We start from the raw sequence: 26,581 nt of genomic DNA, 5'->3' as shown, positions 1-26,581 counted from the left end.
TACAGAGTAAACAACTTAGAGAATTTATTTGGAAAGTAGGACATAAAAAGCAAGATTTTAACATTTATTTAGAACAGGAACAAAACTAGAAAAAATTAAACTACAGAAAAGCAGAGTACTGAAATTGGCTTAATGGCCATATGATACAAACAAGCAAAACAGAACTTCTTTTTTCATGCAAGTAAGCATTAAGGAAAAGAGTATTTGAATGTTAAAGAACAGGCCACAACAAATATTTTAAAAATTTACAAAAGAAACTGTACATAAATGAAAAAATAAATTAGACAATTTACAAGAAATGTTTTATAGGTTACAATAGGCTATAACTTAGATTATTATGAATAAAATTTGTAGCACATCATACATTTTTACATCACAGATTCAGTGTTAGAATAATTCCAACATGACAAAGCTTAGACTTGATAAGAACAATGCAATAGAGAGAATAAGGCAACTCAAACTGAAATGGCTTGTATAAGTAAAAACACACACAAACATCTTGGTATGATTTGGTCAATAACTGGGCAGAATTAAAACTCCAACTTCAGTTAAAAAGTCAAAGTTTCACTGTAGTTCAAATAAAAAGTGAAAACACAATGTATAGAAAAATGATAAAACCATCTTAACATGACTTACATCCTAATTCCATTAATTATATTTGGGACAAAGTGACTAGGATATTGATGTTAGGTCTATAAAGTTATCTTTTGTTTCTAAATGTTGTAAACTAAAACAGGGCACCTCAGAAAAAGTGGTAAATTTCAAAATGGCTTAATATCTGCAACAACTACTGACTGTGGCAAGTATGATATCTGTAATTCAGAGTTAGAGGGTAATGCTAAAATACTGCCAAACTATTTGTATTATTTATGCATACTTTACAAACCATGTAAAAGCTGGAATGTTCTCTCTGAAAGCTATTGGAACTGAGAGCACTGCAGTGTATAAAAGATGTTAAGAAATAGCAAAAAAAAAAATATATATATATATATATCAGCAGTATCTTAGAATGGAAATTTAGTTGCAAATTTATACAATTCAAACTCCTGAATTTTAACTTCATTCACTTCTTTGAAAAAGACATTCCTCATTAGTTCTTATAAACACAAAATTAGTGACAGCTGCAGCAAAAAAAAAAGTGAAAATCTAAAAGAAAAATAACCTTTTGTCTACAGAAAGAGCCAGAATATAAAGATCTTTTGGACTTTTTCCTTTAAAAAAAAAAAAATCAACTTTCCCTCAAACACATCATTCAGCACTAACTGTAGAATGTGAGGTCCCAGTGCCAACTCACTGCTACGCTTATTTTAAACAGTAAACTGGGAACGTCAGACATGTCCAATCTGATTATTCTCAGACAATCCTAAGGATAAAAGCATTTTAGTTCTTCATCATATTTGATGTGGATGATTGTAAGCCAAGATATTTCAATTCACCTCCACGTAATTACAAATGTTTTTCATAAATTTCCCTATGAATTGTGTTTAACAAAAGCAATAAATAATCCCAGAAGAGTTTATCCCACATCTATCCCCACTCACAATGATCAGAAATTAAGAAACAGCTTGCAGAAAAGGGTCACTAAAAAAAAAATCCCAAATATATTGAATATTCAAACATCTATGAATTTAGTGGGATGTTTCTTTTTGTACAATGGAAAAGTTATAATAATGCCCATATAATTTTAAAGTTAACAAAAAATTTCAGACACACACACATACACTTTAATATATATATAAAACCCTTCATATTATTTCAAGGTATTCTTATTCAGACATTACACTCAATAACATAACATTATGAGAGAATAACTGATGCCATCATACTGGTTTGGTGAGAATCCAAAATCTAGAACCTATCAACATATACAAAAAAAATTAACGCCAAATACCAGAACAAATCGTCTGTCATTTCAAATGCTGCTATGAATGGAGCAACTAACTGTCTTTCTGAGGGTCCTGAGAACTGAGTCGTTTCCCATTTTAACAAATCAATTCGCTCATTTCACAAATAAAGAAAATAACATTCAAAGAAGTTAGACCAGTGGCTGGCACTATTTCTAATACAATACCAAATTATGATCCCATGTCCACTGAATACACAAGAGAGATAATGCAAACAGTAAGAACTGCTTAAAAATTACTTTTTTTGTGTCTTTGCTGATTACTAGGCTCAGCAGAAAATATAAGAAAAGAAAACTAGTGTCTCAAATATTGAAAACAGGCAGTAAGATAGATAAAGCAAATTATTTTCTGAGATTATCTGATGATAGAAACCAAGTTGGCTGAATTCCTCCGGTAGTAGAAGAAAACATATTAAAATAAACTTATTGGGAAAATAGGACATCATTGACATTTCATGGCAAATCATCTTAAATAACGTCAAAGAGTCTTATTACAAAAAGGCAATATATTTCTAAAATTTTGTTTCTACTATCGCAAAACAGTAAGTTAAATGCAAAATAATGCACACTCATTTTCTAGTGATTATCCTTTATCAGTTTTTTACATGGCTTTAAAGGGGAAAGAATTTCTAATCTACATTCTCAAATGCAATATAGACTAAAAAGCATAAAGTGCTCAACAGAAAAAAACACACCAAACAAAACATGAAAAATTTTGCATATTAACAAGCAGAGTGGTTATAAAGGGCATTTGGAAACTATTGCCTTGCTGAGCTTTCTACCCAAGAACTCAACCTTAGAAATCAAGGCAAGATGTGGTGGACTGCTCCTAGAAGGCAAGAGTACCGCTGAACATAGAGGATAACTTTTCCCTTTCAGCTGCTCATTTGTCTTACAGAAAAGGATTTTCAGGAACTGGTACTTAGAATACAGCAATCGCATTTGCACACAAACGTAAAAAAACTCAGGAATCTTTATAGAGTCTAATATTTGGCAAATAATCTGAATCTCTAGAAGGACTGTCAGTTACCATGTATATTATTGGCAATGGCACTGACTTTACCTAAAATAAGAATTCACCTATTTAAATTAGAGTAGTTAAAGAAGCAATGCCCATGTCGACAGGCAAGCCAGTCTAACACTTTGCCTTTGGAGAAGTGAGGGTGAAGAGCTGGAGGCCATTGGGTCTGAAAGTCTCTAGTTAAAAGGCAGTCTTTTGGGCACGGATGTTAGCTCAGGGACAGTCTTCCTCAGCAAAAAGAGGAGGATTGGCAGTGGATGTTAGCTCGGGGCTAATCTTCCTCAAAAACTTACAGAAATTAAAAAAATAATAATAAAAGTAAGCTTAAAAAAGAAAAAAAGGGTAATCTTTTTTGGGGGGGTAGTAGTGGTGGTAGAAGGCCCCAGACCTTGTGTCACCAAGCCCCAAACAAACTGACAGTGCTCCTTCAGGTGAAAATATGAGCAGTTCTTAAGAATGTAAATTAAATCTAAAAGCTATAAAGAAGATACTCTTGTGTGTACAGAACTCAGTGAAGAATTAAAAGGCTCTCTTTTTAATTTTGTAAAATTGGCTCCTCAAAGTTCAATTAGGAGGGGGAGGGGAGGGATTTAAGTCACTAGAATCCTTGATTTTGCCTCTGAGAAGGCGATATACATTTTGGAGACTGCTCAGGACAGTCAGGGATATGCCTTGGGCAACCTCATCAGTGTCACTGGAAAAATGATACACACTAAGATGAGATGGCAGGACGCAATGTAAGGTATTTGTGGAATGGTCAGAAATACAGCTTATCTGTGTAAAATAAACTAGCCCCAATGAGTTACCGCTTATCGCCCTTTCTGTATTTAAAAAATAAGGGTCCCATATTTCCCCCTCCCAAACAGTCTTTTAAAAGCCCATATTCATAAAGTTTTAATGGAAACATGATAGTGTTCATTTTTAAGCGCTAGTTCTAGAACTGCACTAATACAGCTGCCACTATCCAAATGCGGCTACTGAGAACTTGAAATGTGGTCAGTGTAAGTTGAGATCTGCTGTAACAGTAAAATATACACTGGTTTTGAAGACTAAGCACAAAACAAAGTAAAATACCTCCTAAGTGACTTTTTATATTGATTATATGTTGAAATGATAACATATCAGATATACCGGGTTAAACAGAAATATAAAATTAAAATGTATCTCACCTGTTTCTTTTGACTTTTTAAATGTGTCTACTAGAAAATGTAAAATTACACATGGCTCACATTTTACTTCCATTAAGACAGCACTGTTCAGGAGCACAGAGCTTTGAGGCATTATGCTGATTCGGATTAGAACCAAACCTATTTGCCACTGTATGCTTACAAGGATATTCTTAAGATCATAATCAAAAACTAGAATCTTGGCAGCCTTCATCCCAATTCTGTGTTCTTACTTATTACTCCAGGGAGTCTAGATTACACTCGAGAAAAACCAAGAGCAACACTGGTGAGATGGTTGTTCACTTTATACAAATTAGCAGGTATCTTCAGTTTCAAATGACAAAAAATATGAAAGCCCCAAATTAACCGAAGTATTGATCAAATTAACTTATATAGACTTTGACCATTCCATTTTCTTTCTTAAATACAGCCCCAAACCTATAGCTGCTAATGTACAGTTTGCCACAGGTACGCAACTTAAAGTTATCATCATTTAAAGATAAAAACTTTTGTACAAATGCCCAAATCACAAAATTTTAAAATAAACTGAACAGGTGGCTTTTGGCTGAAATACCCAGTCACTACAATGGAAACATTAAAGTAAGAAAAATTTACTCATTGTAGGTCTTCAAAATGACTAACAGATTGACATGAATTCAAAGTTCCAAATACTCTGAATTCTAAATAATTACCTTCACATGCTTTCCCCTCTAAATAGTCACTATTATTCATATATTTATGTGTTTAGATAAAGAAAACTGAACTGTAAGTATCTGAGCACAAAATCTGAGAACAAGGAGCAATGTCTTGGTCAAGCACCTCTTGACAGTCTACGGAAATTGTTCTCTATGGAGTGAAATTGTGTTCTGTAAAAACACAAGGAATACTCCTTTCTTCTTGAAATGTAAACAAATTTTAAGCTCTTCAAGGTACATCCAAGATTTAAGGAGGCAAATATTTTTTCCCCCAAGTCTCTCTACTTCCTAAACCATAAGCAACAGTCTTGAACAACTTTGGCAAACTACTAGACTTCCAAAATATTACTGCCAAAGTAAAAATCTGAAAAAACTTGTAACATACAAAATGAGTTCAACATAGAGAACAAATTCCGAGGCAAAAGGATTTACAAATTTTGGAACTATAACACTTGTACTACGAGAATGTACGAAACACTGATCCTTTTATAATTCTGCAATGCTGCCTCAGACTCCTACAAATTTTCATAACAACTCATCTAGATTTCCATAACACCCATTTAGAATAAATGTGACTTTGTTGCTGTTCATAATAGAGTAAAGTCTTTCACTTTGATGGTTTAGACCTAGTTAAACAGAAATGGCTAAGTTTGGGTCTGAGATAAATGTGGTGTAGAAAGAGCCTGGAATTCTTAGAATGCACGCAAACCATATTCCATTAGAATAGTCCTGGGATCTCATTGAAGAGACTTTCAAATAAGTAATTAAACCTCCAACTGAAAAATATTAAACATTTTAAAATATATTAACTCACAAAATACAGAAAGTGCAGTGTCACCACTTATGTGCATTTTCTAGGATTCCTTTTGAAATTCAGGCTAATGTTTAACAGTATTTCAATTAAATTATGGCATTTGAAAAAGGTTATACTTCTGGAAAAAGATCACATAAACATGCTTTTTTTGGGGGGGTATATGTTAGGAAAATTACAATAATGAATAATTAATATTGTCTTAAAATTTCTAAAATCACATTAAAATGATCATCTTTGATTGCCATTTCAATAAGTTTTGATACAGGGTATGTTACTGTCCACTTACTAGTAACCAAAACACACATGGAACAGACTTGTAACAAAACATTCAGAATCAATTTATCTTCATGAGCTAAACATTTCTGAGACTTTAAGATTTGTGTTTGAGAGTACAGTACTGCAATGCTGGCTACATAAAATAGAAAATCTTTTTTGAGAGGAAGCTCAATAATCAGAGGCTGTATTGCATTTAAAGACTTAACACTGGCTATATACAGAAAGGAAAGCATTTCAATCAGAAACACTTCACATTACAGAGTTCTCTCTTTTAATATGGCAACATTTAGCAGCTTACCATTTTGACATTGAAAAGTCAACAGGAATAGTGCTACTCTTTTATCCTTTGGTTCCCAGTTATAAATAATGCAGTAACAATGCCTCTGGTTTTCACTTCCTCTTGGATGACATCTATCAGCAGAGGGAAACCTGAAGCTTTAGCTGAAATTTGGCAGCCCAAGAAGTGCACCAACTGCTCCAAAGTAGCCCTGTGTAATTTCAAACAATTATTAATGTAGTGCAGCTTTTACGTTAGCATAAATATTAACCACTATTAAGAACCACTATTTATGTATAATTTATTTAAGAGCATCTATTCAGAAATCTACCAATTTCTGTGTTGTCAGCTATTGTAAAAAAAATTTCCGTAAACCGCATTCTTTATATACCTTTGAAACACATATTTTTAAAGTGTAGCCTTTAGACATGAAAGCTTCTAGGGCTATTATTGCAGTTCTGTGCCCCTCTCTCTTTTCCTCAACAAGATTCCTCTGGCTCCACCTGCCCCTCTCAGAGCATACAGCATGCCACGTGGAGCTGCACAGAGTATGCCACTCTGGTCTCTCAGTGAGAGCAGTGGCCATGCAACATGGAGGCCTATAAGAGCAGAACAAACACTCTGAATCTGTGTTATTGAAATTCTTAATAATATATCCATTGGACTGTCAGAAACAAAATAAATCAAAGTGAGTTCACTTAATTGAAAACATTATGTGAACTGCTATTTGCTCAGATCAGAACTTAACCGAATGTAGTGAATAGGAAAAAAATCTTGAAGGATAAACTCCAAAATGTTGACAGTAGTTACCTCTGGAGATTGGGGTAAGGTTGTGGGAGAGGACTGAGGAGAATTTTCATTGCTAAATTGTCTATGTCTGTATGTTCACATTTAGCATTTGTTATCTCAGGAGAGAAAAAACAAAACAATATAAGAAAACAAATCCACTAAGTACACAAGCAGCCAGAGTCCTTAAGGAGCTCCCAGCTCTGATACTACTCTCCCTTGGTGAGAAGAACCGTGAAACTCTCATCTCAATGGTGTGTCTGCCAGGTTACAGTAACCCCTATCCTCCCAACTCAGAGTGAAGTGAGGGGTCCACACTACTGTAAACAGAAGTCTTACACTCTACCTATAAATACAGAGCAAGAAGGAGCAATACATGAAACTGCATATAAAAGCATGCTATTAAAATCCACAAAACATTATTTTCCTATCATACCTCATGCTCTAGAAACAATGCTTTCAGTTGACCTTTTGACCAATAATCCAGTGCATATGCCAAAAGTTTCATTGAGAGGGTATTGACACGTAAAAAGTTGCCAACAAAGACAACTCTGTTTATTTTCTAAAAAAAAAAAAACAAGAAAAATAGCTTAAAAAAAGAATCATTAAGTCAATATTACAATATAATAGGGTTTACAAAATCTCTACTTAAAAATGTGAACAACTACTATCTTTTATTAGTGCTTACTACATTCCTGGTACATACCTCCATAATCCTTACATTTAAAAATTTGGTTCAGGAACGTCACTACACATTTGTCAAAACCCATAGAATGTACACCAAAAGCGAACCCAAATGTAAACTTTGCACGTGATAATGATGTGCCAATGTAGGCTGAGTGTGACAAATGTACCAGTCTGGTGCTGGGTGTTCTGAGTGGGGAAGGCTGTACACCTGTGGGGTCAGGGGTATAGGAGAACTCTCTATACTTTCCACTCTGTTTTGCTATGAACCTAAACTGCTCTAAAAAATAAATTCTACTTCAACAAAGAAAAGTTCTGGAAAGGCCCTAGTAACTGATTATAGATGAAATTTGTTTTTGAAAATGGCGAATAAATAATCCATTTAACAAAATAATTTGGAGAAACACGGATGAGATTAAAGAAGACAAACCAAGGAAAAGTATTTTAAATGAGTTTAGGATTAAAAAAAGGTGTAAATTTGCCAGTATGTTGCAATGTGTGCTCAACAATGACATGCAACCTGTGGATTTTATATACAGAGATGGAGAGCAACACAGACTGGGGCATGAGGTCGCACATCCAACCCGTAGGCTTCCAGCATCCTCTATTCCCAGCCTAATCCATCAAGTCATTCTCTCTGCTGATGCCGCTCACTAATTTGTTTCCTTAGATACCTCTAAGATTAGGAACTCTTAGATGGAGAAACTGGTGTTTAATCTTCAGAAAACCTGTTTCTACTCTCACAATAATATATTGACTTTTGAGTATACATTTTTGCACACTGAGTTTGGAATAGTGTAAACTATGGCCTAAATTACTCTTTAAGTCAATTGGCCAGTGAAAATCTAGACCTACAGTGCTAAGAAAAAGGATCCCAGGGGCCGGCCCAGTGGTGCAGTGGTTAAGTTCGCATGTTCCACTTTGGTGGCCCGGGGTTCACCGGTTCAGATCCCAGGTGTGGACATGGCACAGCTCATCAAGCCATGATGTGGTAGGCATCCCACATATAAAGTAGAGGAAGATGGGCACGGATGTTAGGTCAGGACCAGTCTTCCTCAGCAAAAAGAGGCGGATTGGCAGCAGATGTTAGCTCAAGGCTAATCTTCCTCAAAAAAAAAAAAAAAAATTATAAAAAAGAAAAAGAAAAAAAAAGGATCCCGGATTACTGTCAGCCCTCAGAAGTGAAATATTCCCAAAACCTGGGTTAAAACGTCTGCTAGTGGCTCCCACTAACTTACTACATTGTTATTAAGAAACTTAAGAGACAGAATTCTGGATTTAAACATATAATAATTCAGAGGATTAATTTGGGTCTTTGCACAGTTTCTCTCTCTGCTGAAGGCCACTCTTGACCTTTATCTGTACCACGATTCTCTCACCTCCTTCAAATCTTTGCCCAAGGGTCACATGTCCAATACAGCCTTTCTTTAAGCACCCAATTATCAGCAATTTGTCCTCTGCGACTGTCTGGTCTACTCTCAATTCTCTTTATCTTGTTTGATTTTCTCTTTTTAAAAAATAGCACTTATCACGTAATCCATGCTAAACAAACTTAATACATCACTAGAATGGATGTGAGTTCCACACAGTCAGGGAGCTTTGTGTTCACACTAATGTACCCTGCATCCCGAGAACAATGCCTGGCGCGTGGTAGTCTGTTAAGTATTCATTCAGTGAATCGATAAATGGATGAATGAACAAAGGGTTCCTACAAACGGCAAATTTCCCAATTCATTTACAGTATTTAATACTTACAAAAAATGGACATATATCTTACAAAAAGGAGGACAACATGTCTCCTTCAAATAAAAATAACCCAACTAAGAGGCCAATCTAGCAGTACATGCCTTTCCTAAGCAGACATCACGCACACTTCAAGTGAAGAACAAGTCTCAACGCCTTCATAGCCCTGTACAATGCTGCTTGATCCATCCGCAACAAGGCAGCACTGTAAAGAAGCCGAGGGCAGTGAGGAAACCTCCAAGGACTCCACTAGTCAGACGCAACATCAAGAGCACCCCCCCCTCGATAGTTAGTTACCTCAAAATGTCTTATGTTTAGAATTTTCTTTGGCATCTTTGAGATTTAGGTTTTGTCTTTCTGAAAGGGTTTCTGGATAAATATGAAATATAAATATGTATTCTATTTCTGACTTGAATTATCTGCGACTTTCTTTAAAGGTAATGTAACAACTGGGTATACAACATGCAACTTCATGAGTCCTGAGATTTAATGGATCAGGAAATCTCAATCCTAGAGGCTTCCTTAAGGAACAAGAAGTCCTGCTACATGTACATTCAACTCCAATTCAAATTTTTCATAATTAAAAATGTTTTTACCTCATTAACAGCACACATTCGTGCGATAGAACCAATGTTATTGGTGATAGTAACTAAAGTAGCTCTTGCTAGATCTTCTTTACTAACCGATTCTCGCTTCTCCTTATAAATCATATTTCCAAAACTGCAGAGAAAACAGAAACAAATAAAACCAAATCTGCTGATAACAAGCAACATTTCATAATTTTGGGGATTTATCCTACAGATAAATCTACACATGTACAAAATAAGGTGTGTACGAGGTTACTCATTGACCCGTTGAACTATACATAGCAAAGCACTGGAAACAACCCCAACATTCCATCAAATGATCACACAGCCATACAATGGAATACAATGCAGCTGTTAACAAGGTGGGGCAGGGAAGGGGGAGGGGGGAGGCAGGCAGGCAGACTAGGACATATTACTGTTGAAGAGTACATACAGTATGCTATATAACAGCATATGAATGCTACCTTCTAAAAGTTACCTTCTCTACAAGGGGAGGATAAGGATATGTGTTTATATTTACATAAAGAAGCACTAAAAAGATACTGAAGAATCCTATAGGGTACACTCGGGGCAGACTTCTTAATGTATACCTAATTTTTAAACTACATGAATGTTCAAAACTTAGAATCTAAACTAGGTAAGAGGAAGTCCCCTTACAACTTCCTAATATATTTCTTTCTAAAAACTAAATAAGCAACACTAATTACAACATAAGTGTTAAACTTACCTAGATGCTACAGCCCAGCCTGGCAGACCAAATCTTTCATAATCTCCTCCATAAATATCACGGACCAGCTTGTCAGCTTGAGTGCTGTCTCCTTTGGATGCCATTTCAAGAGCCTCTTCAAAACTTTCACAGCCAGTCAATAAACTGCATAAACCCAGAAAGGTACCCCCTCCAAGGCTAAAAAGATAAAGAAACTTGATAAGTTCTATTTACAAACAGTATTCTTTCTCCAAAGTAAAAGGGTGGAGCATTCATTTATTCAGTAACACACAGGAAGAACATACTGCTAATGCTAAGTACTGAAATGTTAACATAATGAAGAAAGGTAAGAAAAACGTTTAGTAAAACCAAACTTATCAAAGAATAAACCAAACAGAATAAAAATCACTTGGTGGAAACAACATGAGGACGGAAGGAGATCTTTCATATCTTCACCTGATGTCTTCCACTTTGTAATTGCTAAAAGTAAATGTTTTTGTGTGTTTGGAAAAGGAGTAAATGCTAAAAATTAGTAACCATATGAATTAAAAGGAGAAAACTTGTAATTCTAAATGGTTTCCAAGAAATGATTTTGTGAAAGGCGTATTTACCTGGGCTGACAATACTGAAATCAATTCATTGTGATACATTAACATTTAATATGACCCAGAAATGAATACACTGAGAAAATTTATGTCAGCCTGGTCATCTTAATGACAGAAATTTACTTGGTCCTATTATTTTTTTGGATATGTGCACAAAATGTCATATCTCTCTAATCTCTAAAATTAAAACCTTTGCTCCCTAGTCTCATCTATCCCTGAATCACTGTTGGAATTTATTAAGAGACAGAATTTCCGTCTTTTAGAATTGATTGAAATAGGTAATACTTCCTTGTAATTTGTTGGCATAAAGAGTTAGAATGGAAATAGGTTTTTAGCCACCACAGAAATAAAATGCTAATTAAACTTAAGGATCATTTATGTAGGAGAACTACTTCAAAATTAAAATGAGGAGCCGGCCCAGTGGAGGAGCGGTTTAAGTTCACATGTTCCGCTTCGGTGGCCCAGGGTTCACCAGTTTGGATCCTGGGTGCAGACATGGCACCGCTTGGCAAAAAGCCATGCTGTGGTAGGCGTCCCACGTATAAAGTAGAGGAAGATGGGCACGGATGTTGGCTCAGGGCCAGTCTTCCTCAGAAAAAAGAGGAGGATTGGCAGTAGGTTAGCTCAGAGCTAATCTTCCTCAAAAAAATAAAATAAAATAAAATGAGTTTTTTCACAAATCAATCTCAAGTATTCCAAAAATCTTTCTTCCTCAATTTAATAAGTAAGAGTCTCCACCCTCCTTAAAAGTTGATAAAGTACATATCAGAATCAAGGAAACTTTTAAAATTTCATTTCACATTTATATTTCAGGTCTTACAAAAAATTTTAGGGGATATTTGGAACATTAATGTTACCCCATCAAGAGCTCATGTTAAATTCATCCTCCAAGAATTAATTACAATATTGCCCAATACTCCACTTAAATGTGAACTGAATTATCATGTCGCAAACTTTAGGCTTAAAATACACCTATAAAAAAGTGAAAAATAAGCAAAGAAGAAAAATGCTTTGGCAAATAAAAGTTATTGGAATCATTCCAGATAAAAACTCACTCATCATTATGAAAGTTCTGATGCCAAGTGATGCTAAACAAATATAAATATTTAATGATTTTTGTGGGGCTGGCCTGGTGGCGCAGTGGTTAAGTTCACACGTTCCGCTTCGGTGGCCCAGGGTTCGCCAATGAGGATTCCGGGTGTGGACATGGTACTGCTTGTCAAGCCATGCTATGCCAAGCATCCCACATATAAAAGTGGAGGAAGACGGGCATGGATGTTAGCTCAGGGCTAATCTTCCTCCACCAAAAAGAAAAAAATTAATGATTTTGAGTCTTTATATACATACCTTAAAAAACAATATTATGTGCAACACTTTAACGTATATATCTACTTTTTTTTGGTGAGGAAGATGGGCCCTGAGTTAACATGTGTTGCCAGGCTTCCTTTTTGCTTGAGTAAGACTTGCTGAGCTAACATCTGTGCCAATCTTCCTCTATTTGGTATGTGGGACACTGCCACAGCATGGCTTCATGAGCAGTGTGTAGGTCCACACCTGGGATGCAAACTGGTGAACCCTGGGCTGCCAAAGTGGAGCACACGGACGTAACCACTACGCCACTGGGCCAGCCCATACATCTACATTTTTTGCTGTTGCACAAATGCATGTTATTTTCCTGATGAAGTAAAATATTGATTTTACAACTTCTGTGTATAAAAAAACAACATGAATGCTGCAATAAGAACAAAAAGGTTACTACCTTGTCCCAGTTACTCGTTTATAGTTGTCTTTGGAATGGACTGCTAAAATACTGACTCCTGAACCAATATTCACTACCAGCAGTGGATATGGATCATCCAGGTTAAAAGGCATCTTTTGGCATCGCTCAGGTTCTGAGGCATTAGCAAAATAATAGCACTCTGCTTGTCCATTGAAACTGACAGAATCTATATACAGCAAGCCCTTTACAAGGCAGTCAAGTTCATCCAGTTTGTGCAGATGGAGGTTTCCAATCTGTTTAAAAAAAAAAAAAAAAGACAAAAGTTTCATGAAGTGAACAAAGGACAGCATTCAAACTACTTGACTCAACTGTCTTGTATAATTTTCATGTACTTTACAAAACTTCAAAATCATCTATGATCCCCACATTTTCACACGTTGTGTTTCATGCCAAAATCTCTTAGGGACTTCATCTAGCCCAGTGGTTCTCAGCGATGGTGGTATTACTTTTGGAGGCATTTGAGAAATCTGTGGGGACATTTTAGTTTTCACAAAGATGGGGAGGAAGGAGGACCACACTAACATTTAGTTGGTAGGGACTTGGGATGCCAGACGCCAGCAATGGGTGGGACAGTTGTGCAAAGCAAAGAATTATCTCATTCCTGCATAATCTTTGAGCATTCTGACAGACATTTTTGTAGATGGCAGCAGGAAAATTTGTTTATAGTTATCTGAGCCTATGTAAGCACAAAGTATTTTTCTGATCTATGTACATAAACACAAAGTATACTTTACATGATTTTAATACATACTAAATTTGCTAGGAATGCAGCCACCATATAAACTTAAGAAATACTGTACTTTTTATTATTTGGAATTTTACCAAGTGTTGTTAGCATCCTGGAAAGTTATGTCACCATTTATGGTATTTAATTCTCCAGTAAAGCATACCATATCAATCTAGCATCTGTGGCTTTAGAATTCATGGTGAATCTATGTATAGGCACAAGCCTTCTAAGTATTTCATTATGCCCTCTTGTGTGATCATACTAGATAACCTATCTACTAATATATATACATACATACATATATATATATATATATATATATATACCTTCATTTCCTGTCTTTATAATTCAGGTACAAGTTTAAAATTATTAAATTCACTTCAGGTTAGTAAAGGATTATAAAATATTCATTATAAAAGATTTCAGCTTAGACATTACTTCCTCTGGGAAGCTTTTCAATTTTCTAGGACTTCTTAGGTACCACTCCTCTGGTGTTCCCAGGGCACCTCTTATTTTTTTTGAGGCCGATTAGCCCTGAGCTAACTGCTGCCAATCCTCCTCTTTTTGCTGAGGAAGACTGGCCCTGAGCTAACATCTGTGCCCATCTTCCTCTACTTTATATGTGGGCGCCTACCACAGCATGGCTTGCCAAGCGGTGCCATGTCCACACCCAGGATCCGAACCGGCAAACCCTGGGCCGCCAAGGTGGAACAGGCACACTTAACTGCTGCGCCACTGGGCTGGCCCCCCATGGCACCTTTTTTCCATAGTATTAATTATAAGGCACTGTATTTTTACATATAATTCATTTATCTGTGTGGTCTAGAATATTGTACTCTTTGAGCATTAATTCTGTCTTTATTCCTAGCTGAGTTCTCAGTGTCTATCACAATACCTGAGACACACTAGATGCTCAAATATTAGCTTAATAAACGACTGAGCATCAACAAAAACAAATCTAGAACTTCACCACTAGAAAATATCGATACTTTATTAAAAAAATTACAACTCCGTATTTGGATACCAGCATCTGGCCAGGTGAAAGCTGGCTTCAAGGAGACCACTTTTGGCAAGAATACTGGCAAACATTAAGTAATACATGTCCAAACTAGTCTCAAATTCATGAAATTTATGTTCAAATTACTCAATAAATTGAATACAAATCAGTATAATCCATCAAAAGAAAAAAATTTTTAATAAAAATTTAGACTTTTAAACTACCTCAAATTACAAGGGGCTCACTTACGTAAGCCATATAAGTGGTCACTTATGTTTTATTAAGAGACTTTTCTTACACAAACTTGAGAAACCAAATGGTCCACATGCATATTTTCAAGGAAAACAAATTTCAGCAGCCCCAAATACCAACCTTTTAATCTTTATTCTAATGAGAAAGATTAGAAGCTTGGCAAACCCCTACTAGCACACAACTCAAATCAAGGCTTACATAGTCCTCTTGCCATCTCCAAACAACCCGCTTTGAGATGAACATGGTAGGGTTGATGGTATAAAACCAGGAAAAAACGGCTGACAGACACTTTCATTCAGGTGTTGACTAATCAAGACACTGGCTTCAGCTGGGGTTTGGGAAGGAGACAGCCCTGGGAAAGATAACTATGGATAATACTCAAAAAGCCATGCAAACAAAGGACAATAATAGTGAAAAAATTCAAACCCCATTTATATATGGCTTTGTACACTGCCAAACTCATTGAAATCCCCTTTTATTGTAGCTTTGCAGCAGTCTCTAAACTTAGCAGGTTTTACCAAATACTACGTACAACAAGCCCAAATCTGGGCAATTTTTACTCGTCCTATAAAGGTATTTAAATGTTCTGAAATCAAACACTAGTCATGAATACATACTTCCTCTGCATCAGCAGGGGGAACTAACCTAAGAAACAAGCTAGATGGAAACCTAGTCTCCTATTTTAAAAATTGAAGAGAATGGGTATCAATTGTTGGCTTTGAGTAACAGATACCTACTGTGCGAAAATCTTTTTCAAACTTGTAAGCACCGCCTCCTGTAGCACATAGCACCGTGTGTAATGTTGAGAAGTTTTTATCTCTTCCCATTTGGATAAAAGTAGGCAGGTCCTGGGTTGGAAATCTGATAAAGTGCAAGTTCCCTCTTCGGCCAAAAAGTGTTAAATCCTTCAGTTCTAGGTGTACATCCCGAATACCAGTGGATCCATAGGCTACATTAGAAGTCAAATACTTCCGGATGCTTTTTAAGCTCTCAACTTCTTCTTGTTCCTCCTCTGCTGTGATATCAATAGGTTCAAAATATGCGAGTTTTACTAGAGTTCCCCCAATGTCCATGCCAAACCACGGGAAGGCTGTGGATCAAAAAAAATACATACAGATACATATAAATTTTGGAAATGAAAATTAGGGACTAGTTAATTAGCCACAAACTTCATTTACCCTAAATCATGCATTCAGTCAATAATACTTAGGAAATAAAGGCATGTCTTCTATGTGCAACTCCCTTTTCCCCTTCAGCGTTACTGTGCATATTTTCTAAAAATCCCTAATATAGGATGTTTGGAGCTGGCCCAGAAACTTTTCATTCCTGGGTTGGTTGGCATTCCTTTTCATTTATTAAATACTCATCATATGCCCCAGGGGATTAGAAAAAATTTGGACAAATTCTGTTTTAATAAGTAGGTCATCACCTAGGACTTGAAAACATTTCTATAAGAATTTTAATGTAATAAAATTGGCCTATAATCACTTCAAGTAACCCAAGGGAAAATTACCTCCTTAAAAAGAAATCTTTTTCTTTGTTCATTCAGCATATTAGGTTTCTTTGGTACATCTGGTTAATAAAATTCGCTGGTGATAATGTTGAAGGTAAGTCTACCCGGCAACGAGCACACTTGGGCAGGCAGTATCATTTGGGTTTGGGACCTGGTGGTCTCACTAACTGGGCTATATGACTTTGGAAAAGACATTAACCTCTCTGATTCTTCGTTTCCTTAAGGTCTATTTCTATTCTCTGGGATCTTAATCATTATGACAGAGAATCAAAAATAATTTAATACTTAACATACATGGATTACAAAATACCTGATAAAATGTATTTAATAGTTTTTTAATGTATAAGTTGTTAAGGAAAACTATTTTCTCTAAAATTCTAGTTTGTTTCCTAAATAGTCATATTTTACTTAGATACATGTGTACCATTAGAAACTGGGAACATACAATTCAATGAGAGGATTCTATAGATTTCTCTATTTTAGAATTTACATTTACTGAAATCATTAAATTATACTGGATACGAAGGAGTAATTCTCAGTATCTTCTTCTGGAGAAATAGCTCACTTGTTTCTGTATTTGAAACCCATGTTGCAGATCTAGATTTACATTAAAGACAATCTTAAAAAAGAAACTTTTTTTAAAAAAAGTAAAATGACTTAAGACCATAATTTGGGAAGGTAGGGCAACAAGACCCTAAACAAGCACTATGCTTTTACGTCACCTATAGATCTGTTTAAACAAATAATAAACAAATCTTAGTTGTATAAACAACTAAGATGCAGAAGAAATTGACTAAATTTTCTCAATTTTGCTGGGTGGCTAGCAATGGAAGCCATCTTAAGTTAACATACTCTTGAAACAAATGATAGGCCATTTACAATTTTAAAAAAAGTAGAAACCATATAATATATCCTTAGGTAAAAAGAAATGTGCTATCACTAAATTTCGTTTTCAGTTTATTCATGAAATCTAGGATTCCTGCTTAAAGAAATTCATGTAAAAAGTTAGATATCACCTTTCTCCCCTTTGTTCAAATAAATCAGTAGTAGCAAGCAGCAATACCAACAGTTTCAGAGGGGAAATTCAGACCAAGTGTTTGCTTGGACAAACAGATTTAAAGAAAACAATATGTAACAGCTCTCTTGATCCAATACACCAGAGATTCCTTCAGAATTTTCCCAATCGACTGAACAGATATGTAATGAGGACACTTTTCAATGAGCATTAGATAAAACATAGGGTTCCTTCCAATATTACATAACCAAAATGAACTGTATTTGATTCTAGATTTCATGGGGAGGGGGCTGTGGAAATCAATTTCCACATAAAGTACATTTTACGATAGAAAAATTTCTACAAGGTGAGATTTATTAAGCTAAAAACCTTCACCTTCCAAAATTCAAAACACATTAAAAATCATTTAATGTTTATAGTTTTTCTTTCTGTGCCTTTGACAGTGTCAAACACACACAGGTGTCAAAATATACATACAAATAAAAATGTTACCCAGGGAGCAAACTACAAAGCTGAAGCATTACCAGGTTCAAAGTTCATGCCATTTTTACTTTCAGTCAGAAGTCCCTGCGTGGTCACACATTTATAAATACCTGAATCTGGCCGTTCTTTTTTTCTTTTTTTTTCTTTTCAGGGAAAGATTCACCCTAGACTAACATCTGCCGCAACCTTCCTCTTTCTTCTTTTTCCCTCCCGAAAGCCCCAGTACACAGTTGCATATTCTAGTTGTACATTCTTCTAGTTCTTCCATGTGAGCCGCCACCACAGCATGGCAACTGACGGGTGGTGTGGGTGGCGTGGTTCTGGCCCAGGAACCACGCCTGGGAACCAAACCCAGGCCACCAAAGCAGTGAGCACTGAACTTTAACCACAAGGCTGATATCATCGCTGGCTCTGAACACTGCCATTCTTAAAAGCAAAAACTCCAATTAACACCTATCTGAAGAACCTTTAATTCTTATACAAAACTATGAATTAAATTTCAAAGGAACTTTACTGTCTATGAAAATATTTCAACTTTATAGATAAAATATTGGAGAGTAAGAAATTACCTACTTTTCTAAAGCTATGCATGAGCAGAAAGGTTTTTAACCCCAAAGGTATATCAACAGCCAATTCCAAAATACATAACTTAGGAGCAGGTAGTAGAAGGGCTCACTGAAGGAAATCCTGTTTCTGAAGTCTAGAGTGCACAGAAGTGTTGTTTGACTCTTTCCCAGAGAAAGAAAATGACTGTTTAGGTATAATTATCACTAAAATAACAAAGAAAAACAAACAAAAACCTTCCATTACTTCTTCTTTAAAAGGATTTTATTGATCTATTTGCAGGAAACAACCAAACTTGTCCTATCTCAAAAAGAAGACTTTACACAAAAAGGAAAAAACACTTGTAAGCAAAGCTATATTATTACAGTATATTAAATGTCTCATTTATTCATTTTAAATTACATTAAATATTGAAGGATATTATAAAATGTGTATGGTAGGTAAGGCATAAAGAATAACACAACCACCACCAACCAGGAAACTCATGAAACAGAACATTACCCTTCAATTTTAAACCTTTGTGCGACCCACTTGTCTGTATAATTGACTAGAAAAACAGAAGATTCTAAGAAATAACTGCAAATTACATTAGAAAAACGATAGGATTTCCTTAAGGGTTACTGCCCACAGAGGTAGGTTTTTAAAATTAACAGTACAAAAAGGCAAGACTCATCTCACATCCAGCCTATTAGATGTCTGTTCTTTTAGTGCTCTCTGTTCTTAAAGGATGGGTAACTAGAGATACCATATCACAGACGGTGAATTTCTTAGTAACCATAATATGCAAACCAGAACATTACATGTCCCTTCTATTTCTAGCAGATCTCAGTTGTGACAATTTTCTTCTTAAAATCAGGAAGGTAGAGACTGAAAAAGAACTCAAGTCTTGCCAGTGGCTCCAAAAAAGGAAAAAAAAAAAAAAGTTGGTAATGGCCACCTTTTGTATAGAGATCCTTTCAACTCAGCAGAGTTCTGAAACTCATTTCCTTACACCAGAGAAACAATCACCATTCAAAAAGTATGGGGGAGGCAACAAGAACACAGAAGACACAAATTCCTAAGTATGATCCACTCCTATCATTTAGCAAGTGGTCTAATTACCAACTTTTACATTTTCCATGCATTAAAAAAAAATACTTACGTTTGTTATTTTGTCACTGACAAAAATGAAAGGAGGAGAGAGCATGAAGCTCAAACTTTATTTATTTGCAGTGAAAGTATGAGATAAGTACGACCATAAGTCCACTAATAGTGCCATGAGGTAAGAAAAATTTCAGTTTTCTAAGAAATCAGGAAAGTATCTGTATCTATAGCTTTGTTCCTTCTAGCCAAGGGGCAGGTTAAAAGTACGTCATGAGTGCATAAGCAGCCTACTTACTGCATATAACCTAAATGTTTCTTATTCTTTTGAGAATAAAACTCTCCACTGCCAAGGTGAAAAAAATGAATAAAAATACACATTTAAAAAACAAAACACAAACTCTATAAATAAGTACTCTGATTATGGCAAGTATACATTACCTTCTCCAGACTTTAAGAATTTTCTAGAATCTCTCATGGTCTATTATATACCCTTCAAAAAAATAATAGCTTCTATTTCTCACTTGAGCTTAAAAGAGCTGCCTTTACTTCCCCATAAGTAACAAAAATATCCAGAACTACCATAAGCATAGAGTGCTACCAAGAATTATCTTTCTTACCAGGTAGATTACGTACACAAAAGAAGAAACCTGCATGTTCAATCATCTTTTTAAATGATTCAACATAGGAAGATACCTCACCATAAGGACAGACTGTTAATTTCTAACAAGCTGTGTTATAAAAGTTTGGTATCTTGCTGAGTGTTGGTAAAGGGGTGGGGGAGAAGCATTCAAGAACTATTTGAGTGCTACTGGCCCCATGCAGATTTGATCCCAAGGGGATCCTATGCCAAATTAGGATTTAATTGTTCTTTAGCAGAAAGAGAAACCAAAGACTGAAAATATTCAAAATATTACTGGATTATTTTAAGGAACAAAATTCTAAAATAGGCATGTGCATTGGTCAATTCCAAAAACACTTCAAGTACTTGGATAAAAGACATTTCACTCTTCCCAATAATCATTCCAAATTAAAATGCTGGTGTTTTGAAACAGACTAAGAAAATAACCATCTTCACACACCTTCAGTACTATAATTCCTCAGAAAAGCTTCAGGTAAATATTTTTTTCCCTTTGGTAAATTAGTTGCACCTAAGAGGATATCAGAAGCTAACATCTCCAATTGCACCTTATTAGGAAGCGGTAATTCCTGAGTAATGACTCAATTTTCAAACAAGCCAATCAAATTATACAGAAGCAAACTACACACATATGCTACATACTTCTCTCTGGTGTTGACAAAAACTTCAGGTACCTTACTGTATGGGTTAGCAAAGGACAGACGCAAAAACCTATACTGCATCAAATTAAAAAATATGTATGGGGCCAGCTCCGTGGCCGAGTGGTTAAGTTCGCGCGCCCCGCTGCGGGGGCCCAGGGTTCAGATCCTGGGCGCGGACATAGCACCGCTCGTCAGGCCACGTTAAGGCGGCGTCCCACATCCCACAACTAGAAGGACGTGCAACTAAGATATACAACTGTGGATGGGGGGGGGGGGGTTGGGGGAGATAAAGTAGAAAAAAAAAATTGTCCTAGGAAATAAACACTTTAAAAAAAAAGGGGGGGGGGCTGGCCCCGTGGCCGAGTGGTTAAGTCTGCATGCTCCACTGCAGGCGGCCCAGTGTTTCGTTGGTTCGAATCCTGGGTGCGGACATGGCACTGCTCATCAAACCATGCTGAGGCAGCGTCCCACATGGCACAACTAGAAGGACCCACAACAAAGAATATACAACTATGTACCGGGTGGCTTTGGGAAGAAAAAGGAAAAAAATAAAATCTTTAAAAAAAAAATATGTATGTACCTTTTACCATCACCTTGTTAATCAAGTTATATGGCGCACAGCAAAACAAAGGCTGAAAAACCTAAACCTTAAGAAATCACGTCAGCTGAGGTACAGAGGAACACGTGCTTGTTTGGATTTTTAATACCTAATATTTAATCAGTATGAAAAACACAAGTAAAGGCAAAGCAAACAAACAACACCATTTGGTTCTCAGCAAAAATTTTTCCTTAGGTTAATGTTTGACTTCACCCTTCCCCTGCGGTTGAATTAACACAATTTCAAATGCTTATCTTTTAGGGATACAGTCTAGAAGATGAAACCAATTTCGCTTCATATTTTCTGGTTAAATACATGCGTTTGGTTTATAACCTGGTGACATATTAGTGATGTATCTAAAGGCAATGTTTTCTAGCACTGAGGTGAATAATGTAAGACAGTGTGGGAAGCCAAAGCCACTTGTTTAACCAGTTGGAGATCCAGCTTCTTGTGACCAGTGCTGCTCTAAGGGTGAAACGATGCAATGACAGTGCTTTACACTCACTAAGTGCTCACTAAATTTATAATTATTAAAAAAAACCCACGCAAGTACTCAAAAACAAAACAAACAAATATACCTTCAGCTAACCTGGGTGGTTTAAAAAAATTAGGAAGAGGGGCTGGCCCCGTGGCCGAGTGGTTAAGTTCTCGCGCTAGGCTTCGGAGGCCCAGGGTTTCACCAGTTCAGACCCTGGACGCTGACAGGGCACCGCTCATCAGGCCACGCTGAGGCGGCATCCCACATGCCACAACTAGAAGGACCCACAACTAAAAATACACAACTACCTACCGGGGGGATTTGGGGAGAAAAAGCAGGAAGAAAAAAAAAAAAGACTGGCAACAGTTGTTAGCTCAGGTGCCAATCTTTAAAATAAACAAAATTAGGAAGAACACTTTCCAGTTATATGTATTTCCAGGACAGTTCACAGGTGAAATACTTCCTTGCCCACACAAAATGTTCCCTATTTTTACCGGAAAGAATTGAGCAGGCAGTAAAGTCACCTTTTGAAACTGGAAATGTTACTTTAGACTTCTAAATCCTATTAACTGACTAGTTTTTCAGCATGACTCTATTTTAACATTAATAGTCTCACAACGTACCACAATGCAGTAATAAGAATAAGCAACTTACTTTTAAAAAATAGGTGTTCTTTTATTTCTCAACCTCAAGTCTATATTATAAACTTTTAATTATCATCTTTGCTGAAACACTTCTGACAAAGGTGGTATTCGTACTGATTGCAAGTTTACCCAAATCTAAGTAATCAAGTCACTATGATGGCAGAAAGAAAATAATAAATACCATAAGAGTCTGAATATGAGCTTGTCACAGTTAAACTTATTTTACTAAATGGCCATTCTAAGACAAGCAGACAAAATGTATGTGTTGAGGGAAGACGTCCAAGTGTTCTACATTACTGCATCTGTTCAAGATCAGCTTAATTCAGCCAATGTAAAGAAAATTAGAAGTGTTCCTATAGCACTTTGTCGTTTAAGCCTTCCATTGCTATTTTAGATCCCCTGAACAAGAACTCTTTAGCTAACGCAAGAAATCATCATTAAAAATTTCTTTTTAAATGGCAGATAAAACTACCAGATCAGAAAAGTTTGTGTTTCTCTAAGGATTTACACTTTGCCCTACCCGGGCAAAAGAACACGGGCCTAGGAGACAGCTGGCTTAGGGCGCTGAACTTCATGGCACAGAGTTAGTTGGTTGGTGCAGCCTCGGAAAAGTTACCCAGGCTCAGTAAGTTCAATTTCCTATCCGTAAAATTAAGACCGAATTATCTCACACTTAACCAACAATTAGCAGTTTTCAACGTGCTTTGGTAGGATGCCTCTCCTGTGAGGTTTACAAGAACCCTGATGGGCCCGAAGGGAAGGTGTCAGTATTCGATTCTACAGCAAGAAATTTCTCAGAACTGTCGGGAGGATCACATGAGACACTGCAAACCCTCCAAAACATCGATGCAATTTAAGATACAAGCATGCATCCCCACATTCCTAGTTGCTCTGGAAGAATGGACTTAAAGTTTGACAACCATAATGGCTGAGTAATTAAATAAGCCATTTACAGGAGTAAAAGGTTGTTAAAAGGCTAAAAACAAAAGGAAGCAAAAGAAAGTTGACCTCAAAGCATGGAAAAAACGTTTTTAAAGAAGTACAGGCATATACAGTCGTAGAAAAATCGCTATGGGTATTCACCAAAATATGCATAGTGGTTAGTTCCGAGTGGCGGGAATAGGAGTGACTTTTATCATTTCGTTTATCGGTATTTTTTTTTAAACAAAAGAACTAGTTGTTATTCTAAACAAAAACAAGTCGAGGCAATTACCCACGGGCAGGTTACATCCACATGTGTTTAAAAGCTCTAATGGTAACAGCAGTGACAACTCCCAGGAACCCACCGGGATTTCAAAGACACAAGAAGGAAGCCCAGAAATCAGTAAAAAAGGGTGGTAAATGTCCCCGCGCAAAGTGACAGCCATGACCACCCATTTTCAACCTGACTTCAGAGGAAGCTAGGAGCGCGGACTGGTAGCTCTTAGTCTCGCTCGGCAAACCCCGAATCAAAAATTCCCCTTTGCGCCTCCCAGATCTCGAGGAGGAAGTGGGAGGAAAGGGCCAGGGGGCGGCAGGCGTTCGTCACGCTCGTGCAGAGGGATGGGGAGGGAGCCTCCGATCCGGGGCCGAAATGGTCCCTCCGCCCCCATCCCGCGCTCGGCGCCGGCGAGGAGCGACCGGCTTCGAACAAGGCCGCTCCGCCAAGGGGCTTCCAGACCGGGCGCAAGGTGCTCGCCCAACCCGCGGGCCCAAACCCCCAGCTTACAGGGTTTCTTGGCATCCTTGATCTTCATGGCGTCGGCCTGAGGGGCGAGGGGCAGCCTCGGTCCGGCGCACGGACGGCAGCGGCGGCGACTCCGGAGGCGGCTGGGCCGCGCGGGGAGGCCCGACCGGTTCCTCCCCTCAGGCCGGGTGGGGCGGGCTTAGGGCGGGGCGGCGGCGGCGCCAGAGGCAGGGCCCGGCCCAGGAGGGGCCCCCCCACCCCAGCGAGGGACGACCGGGACCGAGCGAGCTGGGGAAGGCCGCCGGCCTCGCCGCTCCGGGGCCTCCCGCAGCCGCTCCAGACAAAAGGCCCCGGTCCCCCGAGCCGCCGCCGCCGCACTGAGAAGTAGCCCGCCCAGGCCCAGCGCCCACGTGACGCGGGCCCCCCCTCTCTCCGCCTGCCGTCGGGCTGCTGGGGATTGTAGTTCTCCGAGTCGTGACAGCCCGCTCTCGGGCTGCAGATGTGCAGACGGACTACAAAGCCCAGGATGCATCGTGGTCCCGCCTCCGAGGCCCCTTCCGGAGATGGCCTCAGAGTGGTCCCAGAGAGGAGGGGGCGGGGCCTTAATCACGCCAGCGACGAGGCGGCCAATGGTGGCTGCCGTGGGCGGGCTGCGGAAGTCTAGGGCTCAGGCCTCGCCCCGCGGCTGAAAGAGAAGAGGAAGGCCTCTCTTTGCGGTACTGTCATGGCTGTCTAGGTCACAGATGTCCCATGGAGGCAGAAAATCTGGTCATTGTGCCCGGGAAGCGCTAAATACAGGGTCCTAGAGCCCCTCTTTAGACCATTGAATGCATTTGTAAATTAAAGTAGTCCTCTGGCTTATTAGAGACTCGAATGTTGGTGTTGGAATGATGATGATGATAATAATAATGGCAATAATAGGTAACATTTATTGAATGCTTACCATGTCCAAGGCTCTCTATGAAGCACTTTTTGTGAATTATGTGATTTAGTTCAGCAACTTTGTGAACTACGTACAATTATTATTCATTTTGTTATCTATCACTCATTTTGAACATGGGGCAGGATCTGAGAAGTTGAATCACTTGCGGAGCCCATGCTCTTTGCTACTGTTCTTTGGTCTCCTCAGGGGCCCTGCAGCCCAGCTCCCTCCTTCCAAAGGGCAAATTGATTCCAAGAGAAGAAAATTAAATGCTCCAAAATCTCACAGCAAAGCCAGGGCACTCCTTTCTCTATGCCTCCTAGATTCTGAGTCCTAGCTAGAACGGAAAGGGATGGTGTTGGGAATCTTTCCCTGGCCCCTCCTCCACATCTGTCCCCCAGTTAGCTGACCAGGAATTCAATGACTTTAGCAACAGATGGTTTGAGAACTGAGTCTTATTGCTTCTACCTTGTGGAGGATAAGACGAGAGTTGTAAACAAGGATAGGAAGGACACAAATTACCATTTAGGGAGCATGTACTAAGACCTGGCACTTTGCAAGAGGCTTTCCTTACTTTTAAAATTTTAATTTAAATATAATTCTCACATCCACCCTTTGAAGTCTAGTGATTAAGAACTCAAACTTGAATTCACATCTTGGTCTTACAACTTGGTAATAAATTTGGGCAAATTACTTCATCTCTCTGATTCTCATTGGAAATAATGATGCCTACGTTTCATGAGATTGAGGTGAGGATTAGATGAAAGAAGGCATATAAAGTGCTTAACTCATTCCCTGTCATGTAGGTAGTGATCAGTAAGTGAGGGCTACGGTTATTATTGCTATTGTTATCCTTATCATAAAGATAAGGAAGAAAGGTTAAGTATCTAGACTGTGTGCCCAAGGTAATTTTTTAGGATTGGAACCCTCATCTGATTATTGGTGCTTTGTGGTTTTATCTTTTCTTATTTTGATCCCAGGTTCCACATTTGTTGTTTAGAAATAAGTTTTTATTTATATTTTTTATAGAAATCCTTCTGAACTCCCCGATGTGTGACCTTATAACTTAGAACCCTGAGTGGTAGATTTAATCTTATTTTCCTCTTTTTTTCCTTCTCATCAATTCATCTGACACGGAACCCCAGATATTCTCAAATGGTCCTGTTTTCCCACAATTTTATCTGGTGAGAGTTGTGATTTCTGATCTGCCATGGCTTCAATGAATGTTCAATGTCTAATAGGATTCACCCGCTGGTTCTGTAAGTCTCGTGTGCACACTCTGCTCTCTACCAACATATGTCTTTTGGTTGTTTCCCAA

At 37.7% G+C, this 26,581-nt stretch overlaps 1 protein-coding gene across 1 annotated transcript; it reads right to left on the bottom strand.

Moving 5' to 3' along the window:
* PANK3 (pantothenate kinase 3) lies at window positions 1-24,742 on the bottom strand. The gene is made up of 7 exons (XM_014850890.3): window positions 24,384-24,742; window positions 15,757-16,109; window positions 13,023-13,276; window positions 10,680-10,856; window positions 9,962-10,085; window positions 7,375-7,500; window positions 1-6,363 (listed from the first exon to the last, which is right to left on the bottom strand). Exons 1-7 carry the CDS (start codon window positions 24,409-24,411, stop codon window positions 6,313-6,315), a joined length of 1,113 nt encoding a protein of 370 aa, XP_014706376.1. The 5' UTR covers window positions 24,412-24,742; the 3' UTR covers window positions 1-6,312.
* Window positions 24,743-26,581: the final 1,839 nt, after the last annotated feature.

The sequence above is a fragment of the Equus asinus genome, chromosome 9, assembly GCF_041296235.1.
Source record: "Equus asinus isolate D_3611 breed Donkey chromosome 9, EquAss-T2T_v2, whole genome shotgun sequence".
NCBI lineage: Eukaryota > Metazoa > Chordata > Mammalia > Perissodactyla > Equidae > Equus > Equus asinus.
This window is presented reverse-complemented; position numbering and strand designations above follow the sequence as displayed.